The sequence below is a fragment of the Thunnus thynnus genome, chromosome 2 (assembly GCF_963924715.1).
Source record: "Thunnus thynnus chromosome 2, fThuThy2.1, whole genome shotgun sequence".
Taxonomy (NCBI): Eukaryota; Metazoa; Chordata; class Actinopteri; order Scombriformes; family Scombridae; genus Thunnus; species Thunnus thynnus.
The window spans coordinates 29,321,227-29,344,715 of record NC_089518.1 but is presented as its reverse complement, the minus strand read 5'-3'; the positions used below and the strand labels follow the sequence as shown (position 1 = coordinate 29,344,715).

At 37.4% G+C, this 23,489-nt stretch overlaps 1 protein-coding gene across 1 annotated transcript; it reads right to left on the bottom strand.

Annotated features, from left to right (window-relative positions):
- Nucleotides 1–1,151: 1,151 nt before the first annotated feature.
- mccc2 (methylcrotonyl-CoA carboxylase subunit 2) lies at nucleotides 1,152–18,269 on the bottom strand. Its single transcript, XM_067615356.1, has 17 exons — nucleotides 18,041–18,269; nucleotides 15,875–15,941; nucleotides 14,747–14,831; nucleotides 14,320–14,421; nucleotides 13,857–13,984; nucleotides 13,330–13,442; nucleotides 12,321–12,434; nucleotides 11,999–12,063; nucleotides 10,562–10,661; nucleotides 10,355–10,450; nucleotides 9,167–9,239; nucleotides 9,004–9,080; nucleotides 6,995–7,061; nucleotides 5,661–5,817; nucleotides 4,634–4,748; nucleotides 3,438–3,523; nucleotides 1,152–1,601 (listed from the first exon to the last, which is right to left on the bottom strand). The coding sequence occupies exons 1-17, from the start codon at nucleotides 18,170–18,172 to the stop codon at nucleotides 1,484–1,486; spliced, it is 1,695 nt and encodes a 564-aa protein (XP_067471457.1). The 5' UTR covers nucleotides 18,173–18,269; the 3' UTR covers nucleotides 1,152–1,483.
- Between the last annotated feature and the right edge of the window lie 5,220 nt (nucleotides 18,270–23,489).

The window sequence follows — 23,489 nt, the reverse complement described above, 5'->3', positions numbered from 1 at the left end:
AAAGGTATGATCATAAATTATCTTGGTTACTCTCCATTGATCAATATGTTGGATTTCACAGGCGTATTTTCCTGCTCGGACAAACTTACCTTGAAACACATCCATGAAAACTTTTATGAACCATTGAGTCTCAGTATCTCTGCCAAGTTTTGCTTTTCAGTAAAATTTTAAACTTTTAAAACTGGCTCCTGTGGTTTGGTAATACTTCGCACACTGACATTTGGCGGAAGAGCATGAAGGCATAACCAGCGAACCACATCTAAAAATTGGTGGTAGGAGGTGGTGGAGGATGTGTGCGTGGGTGGCACACACATACTCTCACTCACTCACACACACACACACACAAATCATGGCCTGAGTTATTTCTGCTCTCCCTAAGGTGAGGCTCTCCACGGCTCTAATGCACCAGCCATACAGTCATACAGAGACACATGAAAGGTTTCCAGTTAAGCGTTTTAAGCAGCTGGCTTCATAAGATGACATTCAAACACTGAAATGCAAATCTGCACCAAATCTTTCCCCTAAAAAAAAAGTCCTATATGGAAAAACAAAATGTAACTTGTTGCCAGAGTGAAGTCAAGATGGTCTATACTAATGTGTGAGCATACCAACTGTGTGCAACATGTTCGGTTAAATAGATAAATTGACAAAATGGAAAAGAGACAGAGGGAGTGGAAGAAAGGGTGGCCAGCTGGTAAAGTTAAGCACCCTTCCTCTGTGACTCAGCTTTGACACACAGCATACTCTGCCTGCAGCGTGGCATCTATAAGACCACTTCCTATTCAATCCTGTTGTAACACAATATTTGCACAATTATAAACATGAAGAGGAAACAGTAGTCTGGCTTAGTGTCTCTGGTGGGTGTGCATAAAGAGATAATAGCACTGAACTCGGGCATCTTCAGAAAACATTTCCTCAAAACAGCTCCTCTGTCAATACCAGAACACCACTATGTGTTATGTAAAAGGTCTGAAAAATGTTAACTGTGTTTGTAGTTTGTACTTGTGCTCGTGTGTATACTGTAGTGAGGAAGATATTTATAGCTAACCAGCGCCCCCTTATGAACACTTCTTTCACTCAGATACTCCTCTATCAGGTGTTGGATCACTTGGCAACAGTAATGGTCTTGAATAAAAACGACAGCACCCAAATATTTTCCACATTTTTATATTTAACTATTCACAGAATTTGATTAAAAAAATACCCACCCACAGAAACAGTTTTATAAGGACAGTTGCATTTACACTTGGAGTAGTTACAGATAAGGCACAATGTAACAGTGAAAATGTCCTTTAACAGTATATCATCCAATCACATCCCCATACATCCAAGGTTGTGCAATTCCACTATTGTGATTTTTCTTTTCTAGTGTTTTTCTGTGTTTTGTTACCGTTAATAAATGAAACTACAAGCATAAGTACAGTACATGTCCATCTCTGATGGGGAAAGTCTGAGCTCTACACCATTAAAAACAGACAGAGCATTACATCCTGAACACTCCAAAACGCGTCTTCTTCGTTGGTGCATTCAGCGCTGCACTGAGACTCAGTCCCAAAACCAGACGAGTATCAGCAGGATCAATAATCCCATCATCCCATAGTCTGTAAAAAAGAAAAAGAAAAAAAAAAGTGCATTAATATGCATATTAGCTGTTGTCTGATGCTTTTTGTAATACTTGTGCAGGTCTCGTATCAGTTTCTTTAATAGAGTGTCAAGACGTGTTCCTCTTCTCTGAATAACTCCCACGTTCCTGTTTTAATACACTTGTTGAAGTTTAACATTAATTCTTTTCTACTATTATCTTCACTTTGCTTTTTTCTTTTTGAGTAAACTCATTCAAAGTCAGATTAATAAATTCTATTATCAGTTACCATGATTGGGACGCTTACATACCATAATAATCTAATAATCTAAACCTACAATTGTGGTTTTTATGTGAAAATCTTGCACTTAAATGTTTTTTTGTAGCTCTTAATGTAGGAAATACTGTATCCTATTATGGAATGTTAATATAATTCAGTGTATTGAAAATCATCAACCTCCTCTGGCGAAAAAAAAAAAAAAAAATCACATACAAATCCTTTGATGTTGTTTTGATCCATTCTCACTATTTCTCTACACCAGTAAAAAGGTTGTAACGATTAGTAGATTAGTTGATTAATAATCGACAGGAGATTAATTGCTATCTATTTTGATAAAAGATAATTGTTTGGAGTCATTTCTTAAGAAAAAATTCAAAATTCTCTGATTCCAGCTTCTCAGATGTGGATATTACTGGTTTATGTAGTCTCCTGTGATGGTAAACTGAATATCTTTGGGTTTTGGACTGTTGATGATGAGGACATCATCATGTGCTTTGTGAAACAGTGATCTGTCATTTTTCACCATTTTCTGACATTTTATAGACCAAATGAATCAATTAATCAAGAAAATAATTGACAGATTAATCTATAATGAAAATAATCATTTGTAGCCCTAAATGGTTCGTTGACTTGCACAAATTTGACAAATGCTAACAGGATACCAGAGCCAAATTCAGAAACAAAAACTGGTCATTGTTATCAGTTAGTGTCTTTAATTAAGCCTGATTATTGGTCAATAGAGTCAACAGCAGTTTTGGAAATTTCCTTTTTACCAAACACATCAGTATCTCCATTCTCTGCTAGTATCATCTCTACAATAAATGTGTTAATAGCCTCTATTTATAGACATCCACAGGATCACGGCTGGTGCAGACAAGATTCTTCTTGTTAGACATCTAGCACATTTTAGCATTTTGTCTGTTTGTCTGATCTTGCCTGATGTAGGCCAGAGGACTGAAACTTCATTAGTAAAGTCAGTACAAATGATCGACAGAATGCAGGATGGTTTTTTTTTTTTGTCCTTTCACAGCTATTTAAAATACTTTTGATCTCACCGTATGCACTTTGTGAATCTTCATTATGCTCTTGATAGTTATCACATTTATTGTAAGCCTGAAGTTTTATGTTTCGAAACGTCATTGTTGTGCTGCTATTTTGGTCAGGACACTCCTGTAGAAGTTATATAAAATCTGCCTAATTTAATCATTTGAACTGTCAAAGTGTTGCAAAACACAACCACACAATTTTCCACCATGTGATGTATTGTTTCTTTATAAGAACTACTTATATGATCTAATGGATGCTCTGCTCACACACACCTTGAAAATAAGCCTACAGGGCTAAATGAAAAGAAAGACGGCTCATTTTAAACAAAACAACAGGATGTCGAATCGAGAAGAAATAAATTTGATACAAATGCTAGTGGCTTGTTGGTAAACCACCTCTCACCTCGCACTAGTGCTGAATTGCAATGACATACTGATATTAGAAAAACTTCATAGTTAGTTACAGCCCCTAAGATTGTGAGCGCCTCATTTTGCCTGAGAAATAAAATGCATCATGACCGAACCTCACCTGGCACTGGAGTAGTACGGACTGCCTTCCTCTTCAAACCGCCGCACAATCGGTTCCTTCATGGCAGCCTCTTGCTCTGCTGTGAACTGGAAAAAGTGGTAACAACAAAGGAATTGGTAAGTTTGCCAAAGACAACTGCACAAAGGAAAAAGGTTTACTGTCATGCGCATTTAAACACAAAATGAGGCAATAAGGACTGATGCCAAAGACGTTTCTGAAGGTGTTCTCTGAAGTGTGCAAGGCGTAGAGCAGTGTCATGAAAGCTAGTTTCCTTGGCTTGAAAATGATGAGTCAATCCTTGTGAACATGATGAGAATAACGAAAAATATTGAGTCGATGCAGTAAAGTTTTTTTTCAGGTCTTCCTAGTCTACCGTCATGGATATGAATGAGACACACAAAATATTAAAAATACCACTCAGAATAGCACAACATAATTCAACAGCAACACCAACTACAGCCTCCAAAATGACCATAAAGTTGAATCAACACCTCTCTGAAGCAAAACCTGAACATTATAACCTTTATGAAGGTAGAACTTCTTCTGTATTAGACTGCATTAGTTTTCGCTCAATGTACCTCATAAACTAGAAACTCTGTGGACTTCATCTTGGTTAATTTCTGTTTATCTGTTGGTAGAATAAATGAGTGTTGGGACTTGCTTACTTCATGAATTTTGTTTCCTTGTTTTGCACTGCTGACAACATCATCAAGAAATGTGTTGATTTATAAAGTTCAACTATAATGACAAGTAGAGCAAAGGTGGTAAAAAAAAAAGAGTAAATTAGATTGACATTTGAAATATATTTGAAAATGAACCTCTAATTAGTTTTTGCTACCTTTTCAGTCATTTTTAATGGTGTATACTGTTTCTTAAGCATCACTGATTGAAACGCCTACCATCAGGGCACTGATGTGAGGTGTCATCCTGAAGCTATTAATGTGCTCTTAATACACCCCTAACAGCATACCTGACACAGTTTAATTACAGCCATTTGATGACTGCACTATTCAGGATAAGTCATCAATGTAACATTTAACACTGATATAATTTGATCCTTGTATAAGTGCTATGTCAAACCATTACTGAAAGAAAAGTGTCTTTCATAATGTTTATGCTTTTGGCAGCATATCCACAAAACCTATTTTAAGCCTTTCAACTGAAGCACAGAAGAGATGATTAATGTGAATTGTTACCTCCTTTCCCTCGCGTGCCCGCTGATCCTTGGTAATGGTGGCCAGGACAGTGGCGGCCTGCTCACCGCCCATTACGGAGATTCGAGAATTTGGCCACATGTAGAGGAATCGGGGGCTGTGAACGAGAAAACGGAAGGGTCAGTTTGCTTGTTTTTTCCTCAGCCAGAATAGTCAACAACAACTGAGAACAACAAAAAAGAAATCTGCAGTGATGAGGATCTAATTCCAAGTGATGACGACTACAGCAAAATATGATTTATGAGTGCTTAAGTGGGAAATGTACCACTTGGGTAATATTGAATAATTTAAAAAAAAAAGTCTAGCCAAAGGTGAGCACTAACATAAATATTCTAAAATGCTATCATCTTCATCTGTGCTGTTTTTAAATGTTACAAGAGCATGCATGCCAATATTTATTTTTTTATTTAACTTGTTGGAAAGCAGAAAGGACAAAAACATGAGTGAGACACAGATAAGAAACGTTTAATATAATTCAGTTCTTCAATCTGACAATAGCTTGTTTTCCTACAATGGATGAAAATTCCACTATCTTAAAATGAAAGGTGCACACAATGCTGAAAAAAAATAAGTAAGCAGCCTCTGGCCACAATACAATCAAAACCGTCAGTCACATAATTCTTTGCGTCACGTCATTCCCTCGGAAACAATACAGTCGGGTGATATTTTCCGAACAAACTGACAAATAATAAGTGAAACAAGTGGCAGTCCGACTCAGAAAATCTAAATGGATATTCTGAGAGCCTCTTTTTCTGACATTTAAGAAGGTCACTTTCACCTAGATGTAAAAATTGAAGATCCGAGCTCATATTATTCCACATGCACTGAGCAGCATGCATTAAGAGTATACTTAGTTAATTTTGTAGACTTAAATTATGCACAACTCAGACACAGCTCAATGATCTTTACACTTAGGTAAAAGGTTTTGACCAGACTTCCATTTTGTTCATTTTTTTATGTTACTGGTTATCACAGACTACTTATCAACTCTGGAGTCTTCATACTGTACCTGTAGGCTCTACCGCACATGCCGTAGTTTCCTGCACCGTATGAGCCGCCAATGATAACAGTAATCTTGGGTACATTGGCGCAGGCAACAGCAGTCACCATCTTGGCTCCATCCTTTGCAATTCCTCCTGCTTCATACTCTCTGCCCACCATGAAGCCTGAGAGAGAGAGATGGAAAAGAGAGATTGCAAATAAAAGCTGTGCTGACGTGTATGTCTTTGTGTGTGTTGTCATGGGAGTACATCTAGATGCATTATAATTAAACAATCAATAGATAACACGTAAAACTGAGAACTTGTTGAGAGAAATTCTAAGATCATGTCATAAGATATGGAAATATCATTAATTAAGATATTATCAATTTGACTGGTACTCCATATGACTTTACAGTAATCAACCGAATGCTGTATTTAATACAAGGTTCATTAGGTGTCTAGTATCCCTTAAAACTCAATACTGACATGATGTTTTCACAATTCTTTATCAGCTTAAATTGACTATTTATGATTATTATCCTTGTTTTGTTCACATCTGACCTGAGGTGATGGGTAGAAAACAGAAACTTGCAAGCAGGGGACAAAAAGGACCATAACAGAACAAAATATCAGATAACAATAATCCCAAAACCTCAGATATTAAAGGATAAGGTGGGCAATATATTTTTCTTATTGTTGACAAATCTCATGTGCAGAGCCAAACCAACAATGAATTGATATATTCACAAATATTATGTGTGTATCCAAAGCCTGATATATCTTATTCCTCTGTGCTGTAGACCATTGAGCCACAGTGTTGCACTGGGCGACATGTTCCTTCACCACAAAAGAGTTTTGGGCACATTAGTTTGTTTAGAAACAGCTCCAAAGACTAATATCAGCGCTCAGGAACATACACAGCGGCGTCTGACTTACACAGAACTACTCTCAGGAACCAGAAACCTTGATCACTATTATTAGTCTTTGGAGATGTTTCTTTTTTACCCCCAGAATATTATTTTTGAATATACTCCGCATAGAGCACAGTGTAGGAATATTAACAGATTTTCTTATAAATCCATCAATAACCTTGGAGCCGTTTCTAAATAAACAAACAAGTCACTCTTCGGGGTGAAGTAACATGTGACCCAGTGCAACAGTGTGGCTCACTGATTTGTTTTTAATAGTATTTGGGCAACAGTGGAGGTCTACAGCACAGAGGAATAACATGTATCAGGCTGTGGATGCACACACAATAATTGTAAGTAGGATCAATTCATTGTTGGTTTGGCTCTGCACATCAGCTTCACTGACACTAAGAAAAATATGCCAGCTATATCCTTTAAGAATTCCCACTGACCTGTTATGTTTTGGAGAAAAATAAGTGGAATGTTTCGTTGACAGCACAATTCGATGAAATGCGTCCCCTGAAAAGAAATTAAATATTCAATGAATCCAGTATATTCCTGCCGGTAAAAAAATAACTGTCCAGAGGGAAAAAACACAAACATGTACTTTTCCTATCCTAAAGAACCAGTGTGTAGAATTTAGTGGCATCTAGCAGTGGAGTTGCAGATTGCAACCAACTGAATACCCCTCCAAATGTGTAGAAAAATCTACAGTGGCTGCAAAACTTTGCTTCTTAGTTTCAGGTGATTACACACTAATTAAAACATACTTATGAGTATTATATTCCATTTTTGCCAACAGATCCCCCTTAATCTTACACACTGGTCCTTTAAGTGATGCTATCAAATCTCCCAAGCAATCAGTTTGCTTGAGATCTGGTGACTGAATCAAAGAGCAATGACATAAACTATTCAATAAGTGTGTGTCCTGTGAGCAGTTTGCCTCACCTTAAATCATCATCTTCATCTGAGACGACACCAGTCAGGACAGAAATTTATCAACATGCGAGGAAGGTCGTCTGGCTTCACACTGGCTTTGCATTTTCTAGATTTTACTTTGAATTCGAAAGGAGGTGAATGGCCTTCAGTCTCGCCAGAAAAACGCGCTGCACAACGCAGAGCTGCCAGAATGCCTATTGTACAGGCAAACAAGCACAAAAGACTGTGCACGGTGCAGAGACCCCTCATTTCCATATACTTTGTATTGCTAAATTACTCAGGTGTTTTCTTTATTTTGGCAGTTTCTCTGCTGGCTTTCTTTCAGTGAAGCCACCTGCCTTGCATTGGGAAGTGTAAACAAAGTGGGAAACAATGTGAAAGATGGCTGCCTATTAGAAACCGTCACTTGGTGAAAAAAGGATCCATCAGTTCGCTCCCAAATGTGCACACAACAACAGAAATGTAATCTTTTTTTTCTCTTACCTCTTCTTCTCACAAACACAAATACCAGCAGAGAAGCTTTTAACAACTTAACAGTTAGTATAATAGAAGTCCAGGCATTTCTTAAGTGATGAAAGGGTGTCTCAAAAATGCATCTCGAAATGCAGGTGCACTATTGATTTTTCTTGGATATGCTCTCTGTGCATGTCTGTTCCACATCTGTCTGAAGCACTGTCAGTCCCTTTCGACAGTAACTAATTACACTGATAAGATAACCAATGCTCACACTGTCTCATTGAGACCTCACAGAAAAGTGAATCAAAGAAACCTTTTTTTTTTTCCTTTTCAGGTCGAGCTTGTAATCGAATTCAGAATGCGTTTGAAAAACTTATTAGTCTATAATCACAAATTCATCTCCTCGTCTTTCCTAAGCCTGTGTAAAGTTCAGCTGTGTTCACGGCAGATTGGCTTGCAAATTAAGTGAATTATATTGAATGAAAATTATGATTGTCCCTTGTCCATGGTTTCTAAATGCTACGTTATTACAATACCATTCAGAGTACTCATGAGATAGCACAGACAAGTGCAATTTGAGAGCTTATTGTATGAGGGAACCTCAGCGCCTCGACTGTGAGGGGTCAGAACAAACCATCTACGAAGACTAAAGCTCCCTCAAGAGAGAAATTTTTGGTATTCAGTGATGTAAGCAGCAAATCTCTGTGGAAAATACTATCAGAACTGCCTCAGTATTGTTATAGTCATTGACATTTAGAGAGGCACATTTCCAGTACATTGCTTGGTGCTTTGAAAATTCAGCACAATTGTGAGGCTTAGCTTTTTACTCTTTACACACAGGTGTTGTTTGTATGTTGTCATTGTGTTTGTTCATAAAAATCACAGGATCAAAGCAGTACCATGCACAATCTGAACATTTAGTTCAAATATAGGTAAATTTGAGGTTTTCTAATAACACTGTAGTGATGGTGTGAACAGGCATCATAGCTCCAAACTTTCTGAAGCAAAGGAGCTCAATTTTTACTCAATAAGTTACTGTTTCAATTATCTTTGGGTACAATTTTACCTTTTTCGCAGACTCTGAAAACAAGACTCCGTTGTTGCCGATGATTCCGACAGGGTAACCGAATATTCTTGAAAATCCTGAATGGGTAGATATTGAAAGTCAAATAATTATCAGTCACATAATTATCTGTGCTGTAGACAAAGGAATATATTATTGAATATACCTGTAACAAGAGTGTCTCCATAGAAAGCCTTGAACTCATCAAATTTACTCCCATCTACAATTCTGGCAATGACCTGTAATCAAATGAATAAGACAAAGTTAAAGCCAATAAAAACATGTCAAACAACAGCGACGGCAAGACTTGTATCCTTTTTATTATAAAACAAAATTATGTAATGACACCACTTATGTGTGTTGAATTATTTTTACTAAAGTGATTTAACAATGGCTGGGGCCCTTCTGTATGGAGTTTGCATGTTCTCTCCATGCCTGCGTGGGTTCTCTTCAGGTACTCCAGCTTCCTCCAACAGACCAAAAACATGCAAGTTAGGTTAACCGATGAGTCTAAATTGCCCGCAGGTGTGAATGTGACTATGAATAGTTGTCTGTCTCTATACTATATGTTAGCCCTGTGACTGACTAGCGACCTGTACAGGGTGTTCCCCGCCAGGTGAGATTGGCTCCAGCTCCATTGCAACCCTCTAGAGGATAAGTGGTAAAGAAAATGGATGGATGGATGATTTAACACTGTGCTAAAAAGGCTATTACAGCTGAAAACTCCAGTAAAGTGCGACCAGCCAGTTGATCTTGCATCCTAAATGGAGTGCCAATACTGTTCTACACTACAAACAGTTTGACATTTCTAGAGTTAGCAGTAATTCTTGCTCCCGGGTCCACATCAAGAATCAAAGGCTCAGGCTTTAAACCAAATGAGAACATCTGGCGAGCTGTGCCAGACAAAGCAAAAACAAAGTGATTGAAGCCAGTCGCCCATAGAGGGACTTGACAGCTAAACACTGGTTTAAAGTGCCTTCTTTAGCTGTAAAAGGTTTGCTTCATAATAAATCTTCAAAATCATAAAATCATAAAACAGTGGTACTAAGTCTATATTCTATAGATCTAATTCTCAAGTAGTAATACTGTAACAAATGGGTTTATTTAATGCTCTTCTAAATACACATTAAACAAAAGGACATCATGGAAAAGTTTCATCCAAATCGAGGTCTAAATACTTATCTAAATAGAAGTGGGAGCTCATTGAGTGTTTTATTACTTCAAAAGTGACTCAACCCACCAGAACAGAAAGTCAAGCTGAAAAAAAAAAATCTATATTTAAGTGTTGCCATGTTCAAATCAGACATTTTTTCCTGTCCTTATTTCCGGACAGGAAACCAGACAAATATAGTACCTCTCTGACATCAAAGTTGCGTTTCAGGTTATCTCCAACTATGCCATAGAGTTCATCAGCAGGGAAGAGAGGGGCTTCAGTAGGTTCTGTAGTAACCTGTAAAATATAAAAAACAGACAGAATCCACATCAAGATGTGCTACAGACATCATCCCCTTTTGAACAATAAAATGTGACACTTTATAATGATTGTCATCATTGGACTTGCCTCGATATTTTTCCTGTAGTTGAGGCTTCGCACTGTCTTCCTTGCTAAATGGAGCGCGTGGTTATCGTCTAAAGCATAGTGGTCTGTCACACCTGATTTTCTGTAAAATAAGCAGCAAATCAATCACAGTGAAATGATCACAGCACATAAATCATAACTTAGCAAATAACTATGTACATGGGAGCATGTGTTTCATCGATGCACAGTAAAATAAAAAGAGAAAAAAAGAGAAATGTTAATTGTTTTGTTTTTTTAATAAACTACAATATTTAAAGGGTCTTTTTTACACTGTACACATAATCACATACGTCTATATCGTCATATGATTTTAATACAGGTGATAGCTTATTTCTGTCTGCTTGGATTTGAAAATTCAGTTCAGCCGAATACTCTAATCATGATGTAATAGGCAAGACTCCGAGGTATATTTTATATCAGCTGCTGCCAAGTACAAATATCAGAACATCAGCTTACTGAAGCCCCAGTTTGTGCCCCTCACACAGACCTGCTGGTAGCGTTGGCAAGTCTGATAAGAGTCGGCAGAGAGACGATGTCATGCCACTCAGAGAACCATGGTTATGCAAATAAACAAAAGATTTATTCCTTTTCTGTGGCAGTCAATACAGCACATGGGTCCGCCGATAACTAACTGAGCTTTACAAGATATTCAGGGTTGACGACAGTAACATTAACCACGATAAATAGCAGGGTTGTAGCTCAGCTACAACACAGGTACCACACAGAAACTTTTACAAAGGACCATGAATGTGCTTCTAGTGACTGTCAAAGCTCCAGCGGACTCTCTGTGCTTCCAGCACGGACACGCAGAGTCTGACAGCAGCTGCTCACGGCTGGTTAGCTCTGACTATCAGCTCTACATCGCTATTCATGCTACACTGAGCAGTGGTCAGTCTCACATTGTAGGTAAGTCATTCTGGCCGGTGTCCCCTTAACTCCCGTGTCACACACTATGTACCCAGGAGGCCACGACCCCTACAGTCGTTGTCCTGTGAAGTCCTCTGCTGCATTTTTAAAATATGGTGGGATGGCCGTGTAGTTACTCTTTAAAGCTGCTAATTTGCACCACTGAGCTTTTGTCTATTTTGTTGTACTATAAACTTATTTTCATAAATACTGGGATCTAAGTCAAGTGAAAAACTTGTCTGTGAAATTACACAATTCAAATAACAGAACAACCTATTGTCTGTGTCAACCCAGGCGTCACTAGAACATTGTGCACTGACTCTAAAATCATATTCAGAATATACATTTTATATAAAAAACAATCTATTTTATTTTAGGGTTAAGGCAGAGATAACAGTATTTCTATGGACTAAATCAGCATTTTAGTAGATGAACAACACTTTCTTGAAAGCAAAAACTTGGGATCACAGACCTATAAATGCAATGTCATGAAGAAATGCTGTCATTACATACTTGCAGTGAAGATCAGCACCACCAAGGTCCTCTGCAGAAACTTCTTCCCCAGTGGCAGCTTTGACCTGTAAATACAAAGGTGCAGAGATTCTCAATAAAAAGGAACAAGCACATTATCCTTGTTATATATTCCATCACTTATGTGCAGTAAACAAACATATTAGTTATTTCTTGACCTTTCTTATCAAAGTAGTTCAAAACTATAGCTTTGCTTACACACCACCAATTGATTAATAGGATTATGAGCCAACATGACTCTATAAAATGTAATATTTTTTCATCCTATTGCCATACAGTTGCAGAAAAAGACAAATTTGCAAACCAGTGGAGGTCCTCCAAGGAAAATGGTTCCTTGCTTCCGCACAATGATGCTTTCATCTGCCATAGCCGGTACATATGCTCCTCCAGCAGTGCAGGAACCCATCACAACTGCAATCTGAAAGAGTGCAGAAACAGAATAAGTCTAGTGGCAGAACATGTTCAGTATTCAGAGTGAATATCTAAGACTGACAAGACATGAAAGATTTCAAATGAATGGGCGATTTATTTGACAGAGCAAGAAACACATTTAAAACCTGCTCACTCTTAGAAAAATTGAGTTTCAAGAAACATTTGTAGTTCTACACCAGTAGAACCAGTAGATAATCTGTTTCAATAATCATTTCTATCATGGTGCATTTCAGCAAATATCTGAATTGTATATGAGATTAAAAATTACGGGGACGGACAGCTGTAATTGTAAATTTTAATGCTGTTATTCAGTGGTAAAATTGGCATTAATAATAAATATGACTAGAAGAAAAAAAAAACGTCCTAAGAAAACAAGATTAGCCTCAAGATGATATTAACATGAATCAATGGGCATTCAATATTGTGAAGTCTGAATATATTCAGGTGTGGTCATCACCTCTAGGTCTTCTTGAGAGATTTGAGTGCAAGACCTGATTTCTCTACAGCACTATCTGCATTTATTAGCTCTCACACAAACAGCCTTGTTTTTTTTTTTTCCTCTCCTTAAACACAAGAGGGGAAGGATGTCTCTTCAGTAGTCAATAGCAAGATGGATTTTGGTTGCCTGCAGACAATGAAAAGATGAATAACCTTAAGCCGTGCAGATCGTTTAAATTTACCATCCCTGCTCTGTCTAATATAATTTTTCAGACAACCTTTTCTGCATTTACTACAAAAACAGGTCCATGTATCGACTTTCCAAAAGGAGACGAGCAAAACATGAAGCCGAGGTGTTTAAGTTCCATTATGCCACTTTAAATGTAAATGCGTTATGTGATCGACATGTGAAATACAATTTACCAACCAAACATCAGCATCACCTGTGCTATCCCCTTTGACGACAGCCTGGCCTGGTTGAAGAAAATGCGTCCAAAGTGATCCCTGTCTGGAAAGACATCTGCTTGTCTGGGTAGATTGGCTCCTCCCGAATCCACTAAAGGAGTCAAGAAGATCAGGATATGTAGAGATGTCACTGATTATTAATTAAACATCTGGCTCCTGGCTCTATTACAGACATTTTATCTTCCCTTTTACGATGAACTGCAGTCTGAAACCCTAAACCAGCTCCTTCTGGGATGCTACAAGTCTACACTAACAAGAAAACCTGTCTCTTTTTCCACAGGGCCCTTTGACTTTGGAACAACTGCAGAGGAGACCTGACTGGCAAAGTTAGTGAATTTAATCACTATGAAAATGTTATGTTGCTCATTTTACTCAGCTACTGATACTCAACATTTCTGTTTAACGAGTTCATGCTGGTGGTGCGGATAAAAAGAGTGTTTTCCCCCCCTTTTGTGGGTATTTTCTTTGTGTTTGTCCAAGTCTATGCAAAATATAAAAAACTCACCTAAGTAAATGCACGGCAAGTGGTTCTGCTGGGCTATTTCTTGTGCACGCAGGTGTTTCTTCACCGTAACTGGGTAGTAGGTTCCCCCTTTGACAGTAGCATCATTTGCAACAATGACACACTCTACCCTGTGAGAAATAAAAAAAAAACAATGAAGATATAAATATGAAGGTAACACTCCATGTAATTATCATAGACTGCTAAATCTGCAGTCAGTTTTGTATCTTCTACCAGCACATATGGAGCATTCAAAATAGCTGATCCTGCGGTGTTAAATCAAGGTTTATAACATAGTCGAAAAATTATCTTTTAAAGTGTTTCTCAGTGTGAGATTCAAAACACCTTGGTTAAATTCAACTCATTGTTATTCATGACAACATTTGTGCGAAACAACTCTCACTATTTTAAAGACTTTTAATAGAGCGACACCCTGGTGAACCTCAAAAGTGTTAAGAGCACTTACCCTGAAACCCGTCCGATACCAGTAATTATTCCACCTGCAGGCACTTCCTCTTTTCCATACAACTCATATGCTGCAAACTGGGATAATTCCAAGAAAGGAGTCCTGCAAGAAAATCAAATCAGGAAATACAATCATGTAATACAGTAATTTGGATGGAGAGAGGATAATGTTCTGGCTTGTACCTTAAAAATACTTTTAAACTTGAAATGTGAAGAGTTTTGTGCACAAAACAAGTGGATTATTTTAGGATTAAAATGACAGCAATGCCTGTTCTCAGTGCACAGGGATGTGTGTGCCCCATGGTTTGTGTAATGACGTCAAACCAGAGCACTACAAATTTTTATGCATCCAGTCTGCTGGGTATGACTCAGCCTTAAATTTTGAATGTGTCAAAAAAAAAAGCAAGGATGGAAGAAGAGGACAGTACCCCGGATCCAAGAGTCTGTCTATACGTTCTCTAGGCAAGAGTTTCCCACGAGAAGTATGAAGTCTTCTGGCTTTTTCTCCCCCACCTGGAACAATAAAAATAAATAACATGTTAACTGAACATTTGAATGCTGATATTCAACTAATTATCCTGTGTTAACTCACAAAAGCTTTCCACTTTATTGTAGTGTATCTGTCCTGAAAATCATTGTTGTGATATGTTATAATCTCATGATATTTAGGAGTATCAGCACTGGACAATCTAAATTAAAGTATAACTGGTAATGGTCACATTCAACTAAGTTAAAGAAGAATGAATTGTTATTGTAGGGCAATGGATTAAGGAGTGGTTTCATATTTTCACATAAAAACTGATCCTTAAAATCTCATTTCTCATTTCCAGCTCTATATTTCTATTCGGGGACTCCACTTGAGTAGCTTTGCAGTTTCACAGTTCAAAAAAATCCTTATTGGTCTTATATTGGCCCTTTATGCACCCCCTCAATTCAGACTCTGTCTGAAAGAGGCCGCTTTAGCTCTTGTCTCTTTAAGGCCCCCCTCCTGATGAGCCTGATTGGTTAGCTTCACGAAGCTGCATCACAGCTGACTTCCGCCAGCTCCGGAGGCTACGTAAACAAACTATAGTAGCAGGATTTCACTTCTTTTTCTCATTCTCCAAATGTCAACTTCTCAAATCCAAATCCACAAGTTGAAGTCAGCTCGACTCAAAAGTAGAAAAAAAACGTTGGAAACCGAGCATTCAGAGAAGTCTGAAGCCTTAGTTTTCTGCTCACATGGATTACTTTTACAAACATTTACCTCATTATTTGAAACTCTGGCCATGTTTAATATGAACATCCAGCATTGTAACATTATATGTATGACAGAAAATAAGGAAAAGCATAATAGGTCCCCTTTAATATCTACTGGTGGCCTCTGAATAGTACAACTGGAACAGATAGTAAGAAAGGGCTTTTATTTAACACTTTTGTCATCCAAATAGCCCAAACTTGGACATTAATTTGAATAGGTGAAATAAAAAAAACACACAGTGATGATTTTCTTTTTAACTTTAGACATCATGAAGAAACTGTGTATAGTGTATAATCTGTCAAGAGTTCAGACCTACCCAGTTTAACCTTCTCTGTCCGGCATTTCAATTCATCAACAAGAACTTGCATTCGCTCATGATTCTCCTGAAAAACAAAAAGAGTTTTTGTTTGTCAAGTGATCAAATGATTTCTACTGATGACAATTAGTGGCAGAAAGCATCACATCCAGAAACTGTTGACTACAATAATTTAACCCAAAGAGAATGGCAGGCAAGTGTTAACGACAGAAATAAGTAATTAATTATCATTTCAATAAAAAAAAAATCATTCAGCCCAAACAGTAATCTGTCACATAGTCAGGTCTGTCAAATACAAACTAAAGTAACCATTGTAACCACTAAAGTGATTTATAAAGGGAATTATATAAAAGAATAGTGCCTTTAACTGAAAACACCTGCAATAACACCCAATCATCACTGAGTTGGACAACATCATAATATTTCCATGACAAAATAGAACAAGTTCTGATTACGGAGCATATTAAATTGTTAAACTTCAGCTTTTAGATGATTTGCAGTAGAGAAGTGTACTACCCTCTCAACACTACATTTGTCAAGGGTAAATAAAAAGGTTGAAGAACATGGCAGCAACAACACTGATTTAATGCAGGACTATCACTTAATAGACCTGTTTATGCTGGTTTGAACAAGTCTCTCTACAAGTTACAAGAATGTGAAGAAAATGTGTCTGTGGTGCCATCAAGTGACACTTTTTGGTGCTGCACAATATCAGTAAAGAAAAAACAATTATGAGATGAGGACACCATGTACCAAGGGTTATAATGATAATTAAAATTTGAATTAAAATTATTACATTATCTCTTAAACTTATCATTTTCCATCTTTAATACCTAAAACACTATGAAAAATCTCATTTGCATTTTTTCTCAAAATGGCATGAATGTTTTTCAAATTACAGCTTTCTGAGTAGGGCTAACTTTATTTTCAGTATCAATTAATCTGACAATTATTTTCTCCATTTATCGGTTTAGTCTATGAAATGTTAAAAAATAGTGGGGAAATTGCATTCACACAATTTTCTTTGAGGACAAGGTGATGTCTTCAATGTGCTTGTTTTGTCTGACTAACAGTCCAAAACCATCAGAGATTCAATTCACTGTCATATATGACAAAGAAAAACAGCAAGAAAAAGTTACATGTGAGAAGCTGCAACCAGAAAATGTTCGGTTGTTGCTTGAAAAATTACTATAAAAAGATTATTTGATTATCAAAACAGTTGCCAATTTTTATATATGACATCATTTCATTATTAATATAGAAGCATCAGTGTGTAAGCAGCAAGTGAAGCTAGTTTGAACTACTTTATTTACATTTAGCTAGTTTAGCCCAGTGGTTCCCAACCTAGGGGTCGGGCCCCTCCAATGGGTCACCAGATAAATCTGAGAGTTGTGAGATGATTAATGGGAGAGGAAAGAGGTAAGAAGCAAAGTTCTGATACACAAATTTGTTTTCAGTTTTTGGACTTTTTCTCTAATCTTTGATTTTTGATGAAATACTGGATCATTTTAACATTTATTGAAATTAAACAATGTGAGAGGTTTAGAGGGAAAAATCACTATTTGGTGGAGTTCTTTACAACTCACAGACTGCTTTTTGTAAGATGTCAAAAGCCAAAAAGGTTGAAAACTACTGGTTTCATCTTCAAAAATGTGTTTTATTTTAAAAGCTTGTTATTGTACTCATTGTGTCAAATCTTCATCTGAAAAGTAACTAAAGCTGTCAAGTTAATGTAGTGGAGTAGAAAGTATAAAGTAGCATAAAATGTAAAGACTCGAATAAAGTACAAGTACCTCAAAACTGTACTTAAGCGCAGTACTTGAGTAAATGTACTTAGTTACCTTCCACCACTGATGATAAAACTTATTAGCAGGGAAAATAGTAAACAGTAGCAATCGTGTGATGCTAGACCTTGACAGAGCACCAAATGAAAGCTCAAGGTTTTGACCTCTTGTGGACACTCAGCTGGCTACCATTGTTGTTTGTACGTGGTTTAGGGACTACATGAATCATATTTTGATGCTTGTCAGTATTGCTATTGTTTCTACAGTTATCTGTCAGGTGTGACCCACCTCACCTATTAGCACAGTTAACGTTAGCAGCAAGTAGAAATGTGGCGTTAACGTTACAGTCTGGCTTGCTGACGTTAGCAACATGCTAACCTACCTGATATTCAGCAGTCTGTTTATCAAGCTGAGAGCCTAGTCGAGCTACTTTATCGGCGTAGTAAGATCTCGTGCAAGCCAAAGGTAGACTCCTGCAACGAAGCAGCCACGGTCTGACCGTCTGTAGAAGCATTTTGCTGCTCACGTCAACCTAAACGTGAAATTTGCAACTGCTAGCTGGCTAGCTAACCTAGCAGTGAGTGATCTTACTCTGTGGTTAATGTTAGTAGACGTGAAGTTCCGCATCGCCACCTGGTGGCTACAGACAATGACTACGTCTGTAGAAATTACAGAAATGTAATGTCAGGAGAGTGCTGAGTTTATCTGAAAATCTTACAGATATCCAACCAGTAACCAAATACATTTAGTGAAATACTGCACTTAAGTACAAATTTGAGGTACTTGTACTTTACTTCAGTATTTCTATTTCATGCGACTTTATACTTCTACTCCACTGCATTTCAGAGGGAAATATTGTACTTTCTACCCTGCTACATTTATTTGTGTTATGCTCTTTGAGCTGCATTAGTGTGTCGAAGATGCTACAAAAATTAAGTGTATTAATTATGAATTTAATTTTTTTTAAAATGACACACTTGTATAATACTAGTAGTAATCTATCCAGTGTACATAAAATTGGCTCCACATTGATGAACTACAACATTAAAATGCTCTTACATATATGTGTTAGTGATACAAACAAACAATATATTATGCTATTATGACAGTCTGCATAATGACTACTTTTACTTTTGATACTTAAAGTACATTTTGCTGATAGTACTTCCATACTTTTACATAGGTAACATTTTGAATTTTAGACACAGTATTTCTACTTTTACTTAAGTAAAGGATCCAAATACTTCTTCCGCCACTGTATCCAGAATTCAAAGAGTGGATTTGATATTTGTTTTCTGAGATGGGACAGAATTGGGGAATAATGTAATGTGTACCATAATATGTTTTAAAATCAATTATAACCAAATTGACCAATTAAAACATAACTGGTGATGTTAAGCCTTTAAATTGTAAATTACAGAGTGGAACGAGAATGGGCATGTCCTGAGGAAAATGCTGCTACCTGATTAGACTGCCAGCTGCTGCTACTGCCATCAGGTTTTTAGGTTGTTACAGAATGTGAAATGTGTGTGTAATTAAGATTTATCATACTGTACTGATATTCACTATTATATTCAATCACAAATGACTCACAAAGACTAGAAGAGTATTTCTATTTTTGCGTCATATGCTACAATAACACCGGAACAGATGCAGAGAAAAGGCCTTGTCTCGTTCAGAAATGGGAACTAAAGTTGGTTTTAAGTGGGAATCAGAGTTGGCTTAAAAGCTTCAAAAAACATCCTTTCTGACCCGAGTGCTTTATTCTGAGGTAGAGTACATTTGGCAGAGTATAGGCTGAAGAGCATTCAAACCTTTTAGTTCATTTAGTTTTAAGAGGCCTTTCTCCTCCAACGCTTCCACCTATTCTGTCAGCGTGCATAGAAATGTCTATGACCTCCACTCAAATGGCTGCTCCTGTTTTCTTAGGAAATATACAATCCTCCACTCTCTGTGTGAACTTAAACCCTCTCACTCATCCAGCTCGCTCTACTTTGCCACGACCCTTGAACCCTTCTCACTGCTGCAGCTGTGAAGAGACAGAATAGATGTAGAGGCATGAAAAGCCTCTTAAAAGTGGAAAAAAAAAATTTAAATAAAATATTTTCATGACAGGGAGTGGAGTGCAGGAAAGTGGTTGACTAGCACACATAGGTTTGATGAAAAAGAAAGAAAGATTGTCCCTTTAGTCATGAAACATATGGAAAATCATGGTATCAAGCAAAGAATTTTGTAAAATATAATCTCACATTTTCAATTGTTTTATGTATTTCTCTCTTGAAACTTTTGGTTTGATCATATATGGCAACAAAGATGTGATATGGTGTTATTGGCTGTATGGCTGTACTCTGACAGCAATAGCAATTTCACCCCAGCTGACCTCAAAACTGTTGCCCAGCAGTCCATTTTATTCAGCATAAGTGTAAAAATCTTTAGACTGACTACTGATATCCTATACAAATCAACTAAATGCCTTGTCTGTTAGGACATATGAGCAAAGGCCAAGGGTTTCCAGTCCCTTTTTTAAATAAGGAATAGTTTAAACTGGTTTGTATGACAATGGAAGAAAAGGATAACATAAAAAATTAATCTAGACATCATACTTCCTAATTCCAATATATTGATAATCCAACAAAGATAGTCTAACTTCAAACACAAGTATTGTCTAAACATACTAATGAAATGATAACTTAACCACTACTGACACTTACAGTCAATAATGAATCACAAGTTACCAAAGCTAACAATGCATCTTAAACTATCAGACAAAGGAAACTTACATATCATATCCACAGTTCAAACTAATGATGGTTAAGGACAGCCAGTTTTTTCGTTTCAAGAGGAAAGAGGAATTTTAGAACTTTTTCAATTAAAAAAAGGTTTGTAAAAAAAAACATATCTATATTTCTCAAATTAAGGAATCATAAAAGGTAGAATTTTAGTATCCACACCAAAACTCAGAAACAAAAACGTGTCTTTCGAGGGTCTAGAGGGTGATATCTGAAGTCTGAGAAAATAAGCCTGATGATGTTATCTTTACATGTCTCTCACAAGTCCCCTAACTTTATGGGAGTGCCAGAGGAGTGCCTCTTTGACTAAATTTAAAAAAAAAGCACAATATCCATATTAACAAACATTCATAGCTGGTTTGGGTTGAAATGTGCACAGAAAAATCTTCTTCAGACTTTTTTCTCAGATGCAGGTTGCTGAGCAATAAAATGTTCAAGTGTCACTCACTCTCAGTCATACAGACACACACACTCTCTCTTACACACACACACACACACACATATACACACATACACACACGGTGACTGATTCCTCTCCTGTCTTAATACAAGCTGAGCTGAAATCTCTCATCCTTCCCTTTTTAGAAAGAGATAATGATGCTCGTTTCACAGCTCAAAGAAGTCATTAATCTGTGACACAGCCTTGAATGTAGGATATCAAAGCGCTGCAGAGTGCACCCCCCTCCCGCCCACTAACGGGCACAACCTCGTTAAGACGGCAGAGACATGAATTAATCATCAGTCCACCCTGTAACAGGGCAGGAAATTGTTAGCAGCATCAGTTGTTGCGAGAAATGTCCCTTTGAATCGCTTGAAAGTATAAAGCTCCTTACAAATCTTTCATCTCATTACAGGATCACCGTCAAATTTACTCCACCAGATAAGCTGATGGACGCGCTCCCTGTACCCTGATCCAATCTTTTTCACAGATGTGATGGGACTGACGAGGTGAAAAATGGAAGGGGGTGAAAATTAGTAAGTCAGATATGACAAGGACACATTTGTGTGAGTTTAAAAGCAATACAAGGCCTTAAAAGAGGATACTATGAGCCTCATAACTGTGATATAATCTCATTAAAAATACACTAAAGTACAACCTGAATACATAGCATACCTGGTCTTCCAAATACCAAAGGAAAAAATTCTACATTCACATGAATTTCCTTTTATGGAAGTCACATCTTCCAGTGCAGTAAGACACATTTCTGCTGCACTGGGAACATTGTTTCTTTTATATTTTTGGTGGGGACAGACCTTCATCCTAGCGTGCATTAATGTGAATAGGTGGACAGAAATGCTAGCATGGTGACAAGACCTCACCTTATAACCTTATTGTCTTGCTTGTTAGTTGTTTGTTTATTTGCTGGTCCTCTGTGTGGTTGGAGCATATTAGCCTCAGGTTTCTATTACTCTATTATGATGTTAAAGCAGAGGTTTCTCTGATCATGAGTTATAAGGTAATGTCTTGTGCCTGCAGGGCATATAAAGTTGTCTGTCATGTGCTAATAGAGTATAAAGGCCAGTTATTATGATAGATAGATGATAGACGCATCCATGTTCATTATTTAAGTGGAAAAAATCCTGGCATTTCCGGAGGTAATTGTCTCTTTTGTGCAGCATCTTCAAGAGAATAACAGACAGGAGATACACAGCAGCGTCTTGTCTCCGGGGATTTTGTGTATCCCATCAAAAGCATGACCAGTGATTGTATGTTCAGCTGAGGTTTTATGATCAAAGCACAGCAGACACTGGAAAGGAATGATGTTGTTCACTTACCTCCCCATTCCTGTTACCAGGTGTTGAGGTTTCCTTAAAAGAAATCTCCTAGCAACTATGCCTGGTGCTGTAGAAGAAGAAAGACCACTTTTATAGAGTGGTCATAGGAGGGCAAGAATGTTCTGCTAAAATGGACAAAAAAAATGTGTTTTAATTGGTGATGAAGTAGTATCTAAAATGTTTTATTTTAGATTATTGGTTCCTCTTTGGTTGAAGGTGCCAAGTCAGCTGGTATTTGGTGTTTGGGTGATTATCTGCAGTTTGTCAGTTAGTCCACTACTGTGGTCCAGACTCAAAGATCCTCTCTAGACATATTTTAAGACAATAAAATCCTCTGCTTGCAATAATAAATTGTGTCTGGCATGTTTTTTCCACAAAATAATGTTTAGTTAGCATGTCACCAGTCCTTAAAATGACCTACTGCTACTGCAGCCTACTGCTTGAAAAATCAAGAATTTATGAAAATATGTTGGATGTCTCCCACTTCCCTGAAAAGTCCAATCTAAGTGTATATGCACTGGAGGGATCAAGTTACCACATCTGGCCCTTGATTGGCTCCAAACTAGTTGTGGTGACACAAATCATGCTCATAGGCCGCCCCTTAAACTCAGATTTAAGGTGTGCACAGAGAAAACTTACCATTGAAAACAGCCTTCTAGAGCACATACATACATCATTCTGCACAGTGGAGCTCAAACATCCAACTGAAGTAACAAAAAGCATTTTTGAGTGAAGGGAGATTTAAAATACCTTTTGATGGACATGAGATTTTGTACAAATATTCATGATGCCCACAGGATGGATCCTAATGACTTGGTAATCCCCTGACTCTTCCGCTAGCGCCACCATGAGGTTGACATCTTTAGTTTTTAGTGAAATATGACATCTATTGAATGAATTGTCATGTCTTGTCTTGGTACAGATGCCCCCCTCAGGATGAATTGGAACAACTTTGGAGATCCCCTGACTTTCCATATAGCACCATCATCAGTTCAAATTTTTAGTTTGTCCAATACTTACAAAACTAATAGAATACAGTACCTGCAAAACTACTTTTTCCTATCAGTTGTAGCCTGCTATGTGAGCTAATTAGCAAGCATTAGCATGCCACTAAGATTGCAAACATTATATCTGCCAAACATGAGCATTAGTATTTTCATTTTGAGCATGTCATCTTGCTGACGTAAGCATTTAGCGCAAAAACACTGCTGTGCTATTCCTAAGCCTGCAGCCTCACAGACCCGCTAGTCTTCTTAACTTCCTGCA

What these genes read in the sequence shown, in the direction of transcription:
- mccc2 (XM_067615356.1), bottom strand. Translation starts at nt 18,172, where the DNA reads ATGCTTCTACAGACGGTCAGACCGTGGCTGCTTCGTTGCAGGAGTCTA. An exon ending in GACAGAGAAGGTTAAACTGG is followed by an intron (nt 14,832 to 15,874) that starts GTAGGTCTGAAC and finishes TTATTGTTCCAG; the next exon opens with GTGGGGGAGAAAAAGCCAGA. An exon ending in GGTGCTGATCTTCACTGCAA is followed by an intron (nt 10,662 to 11,998) that starts GTATGTAATGAC and finishes CTTATTTTACAG; the next exon opens with AAAATCAGGTGTGACAGACC.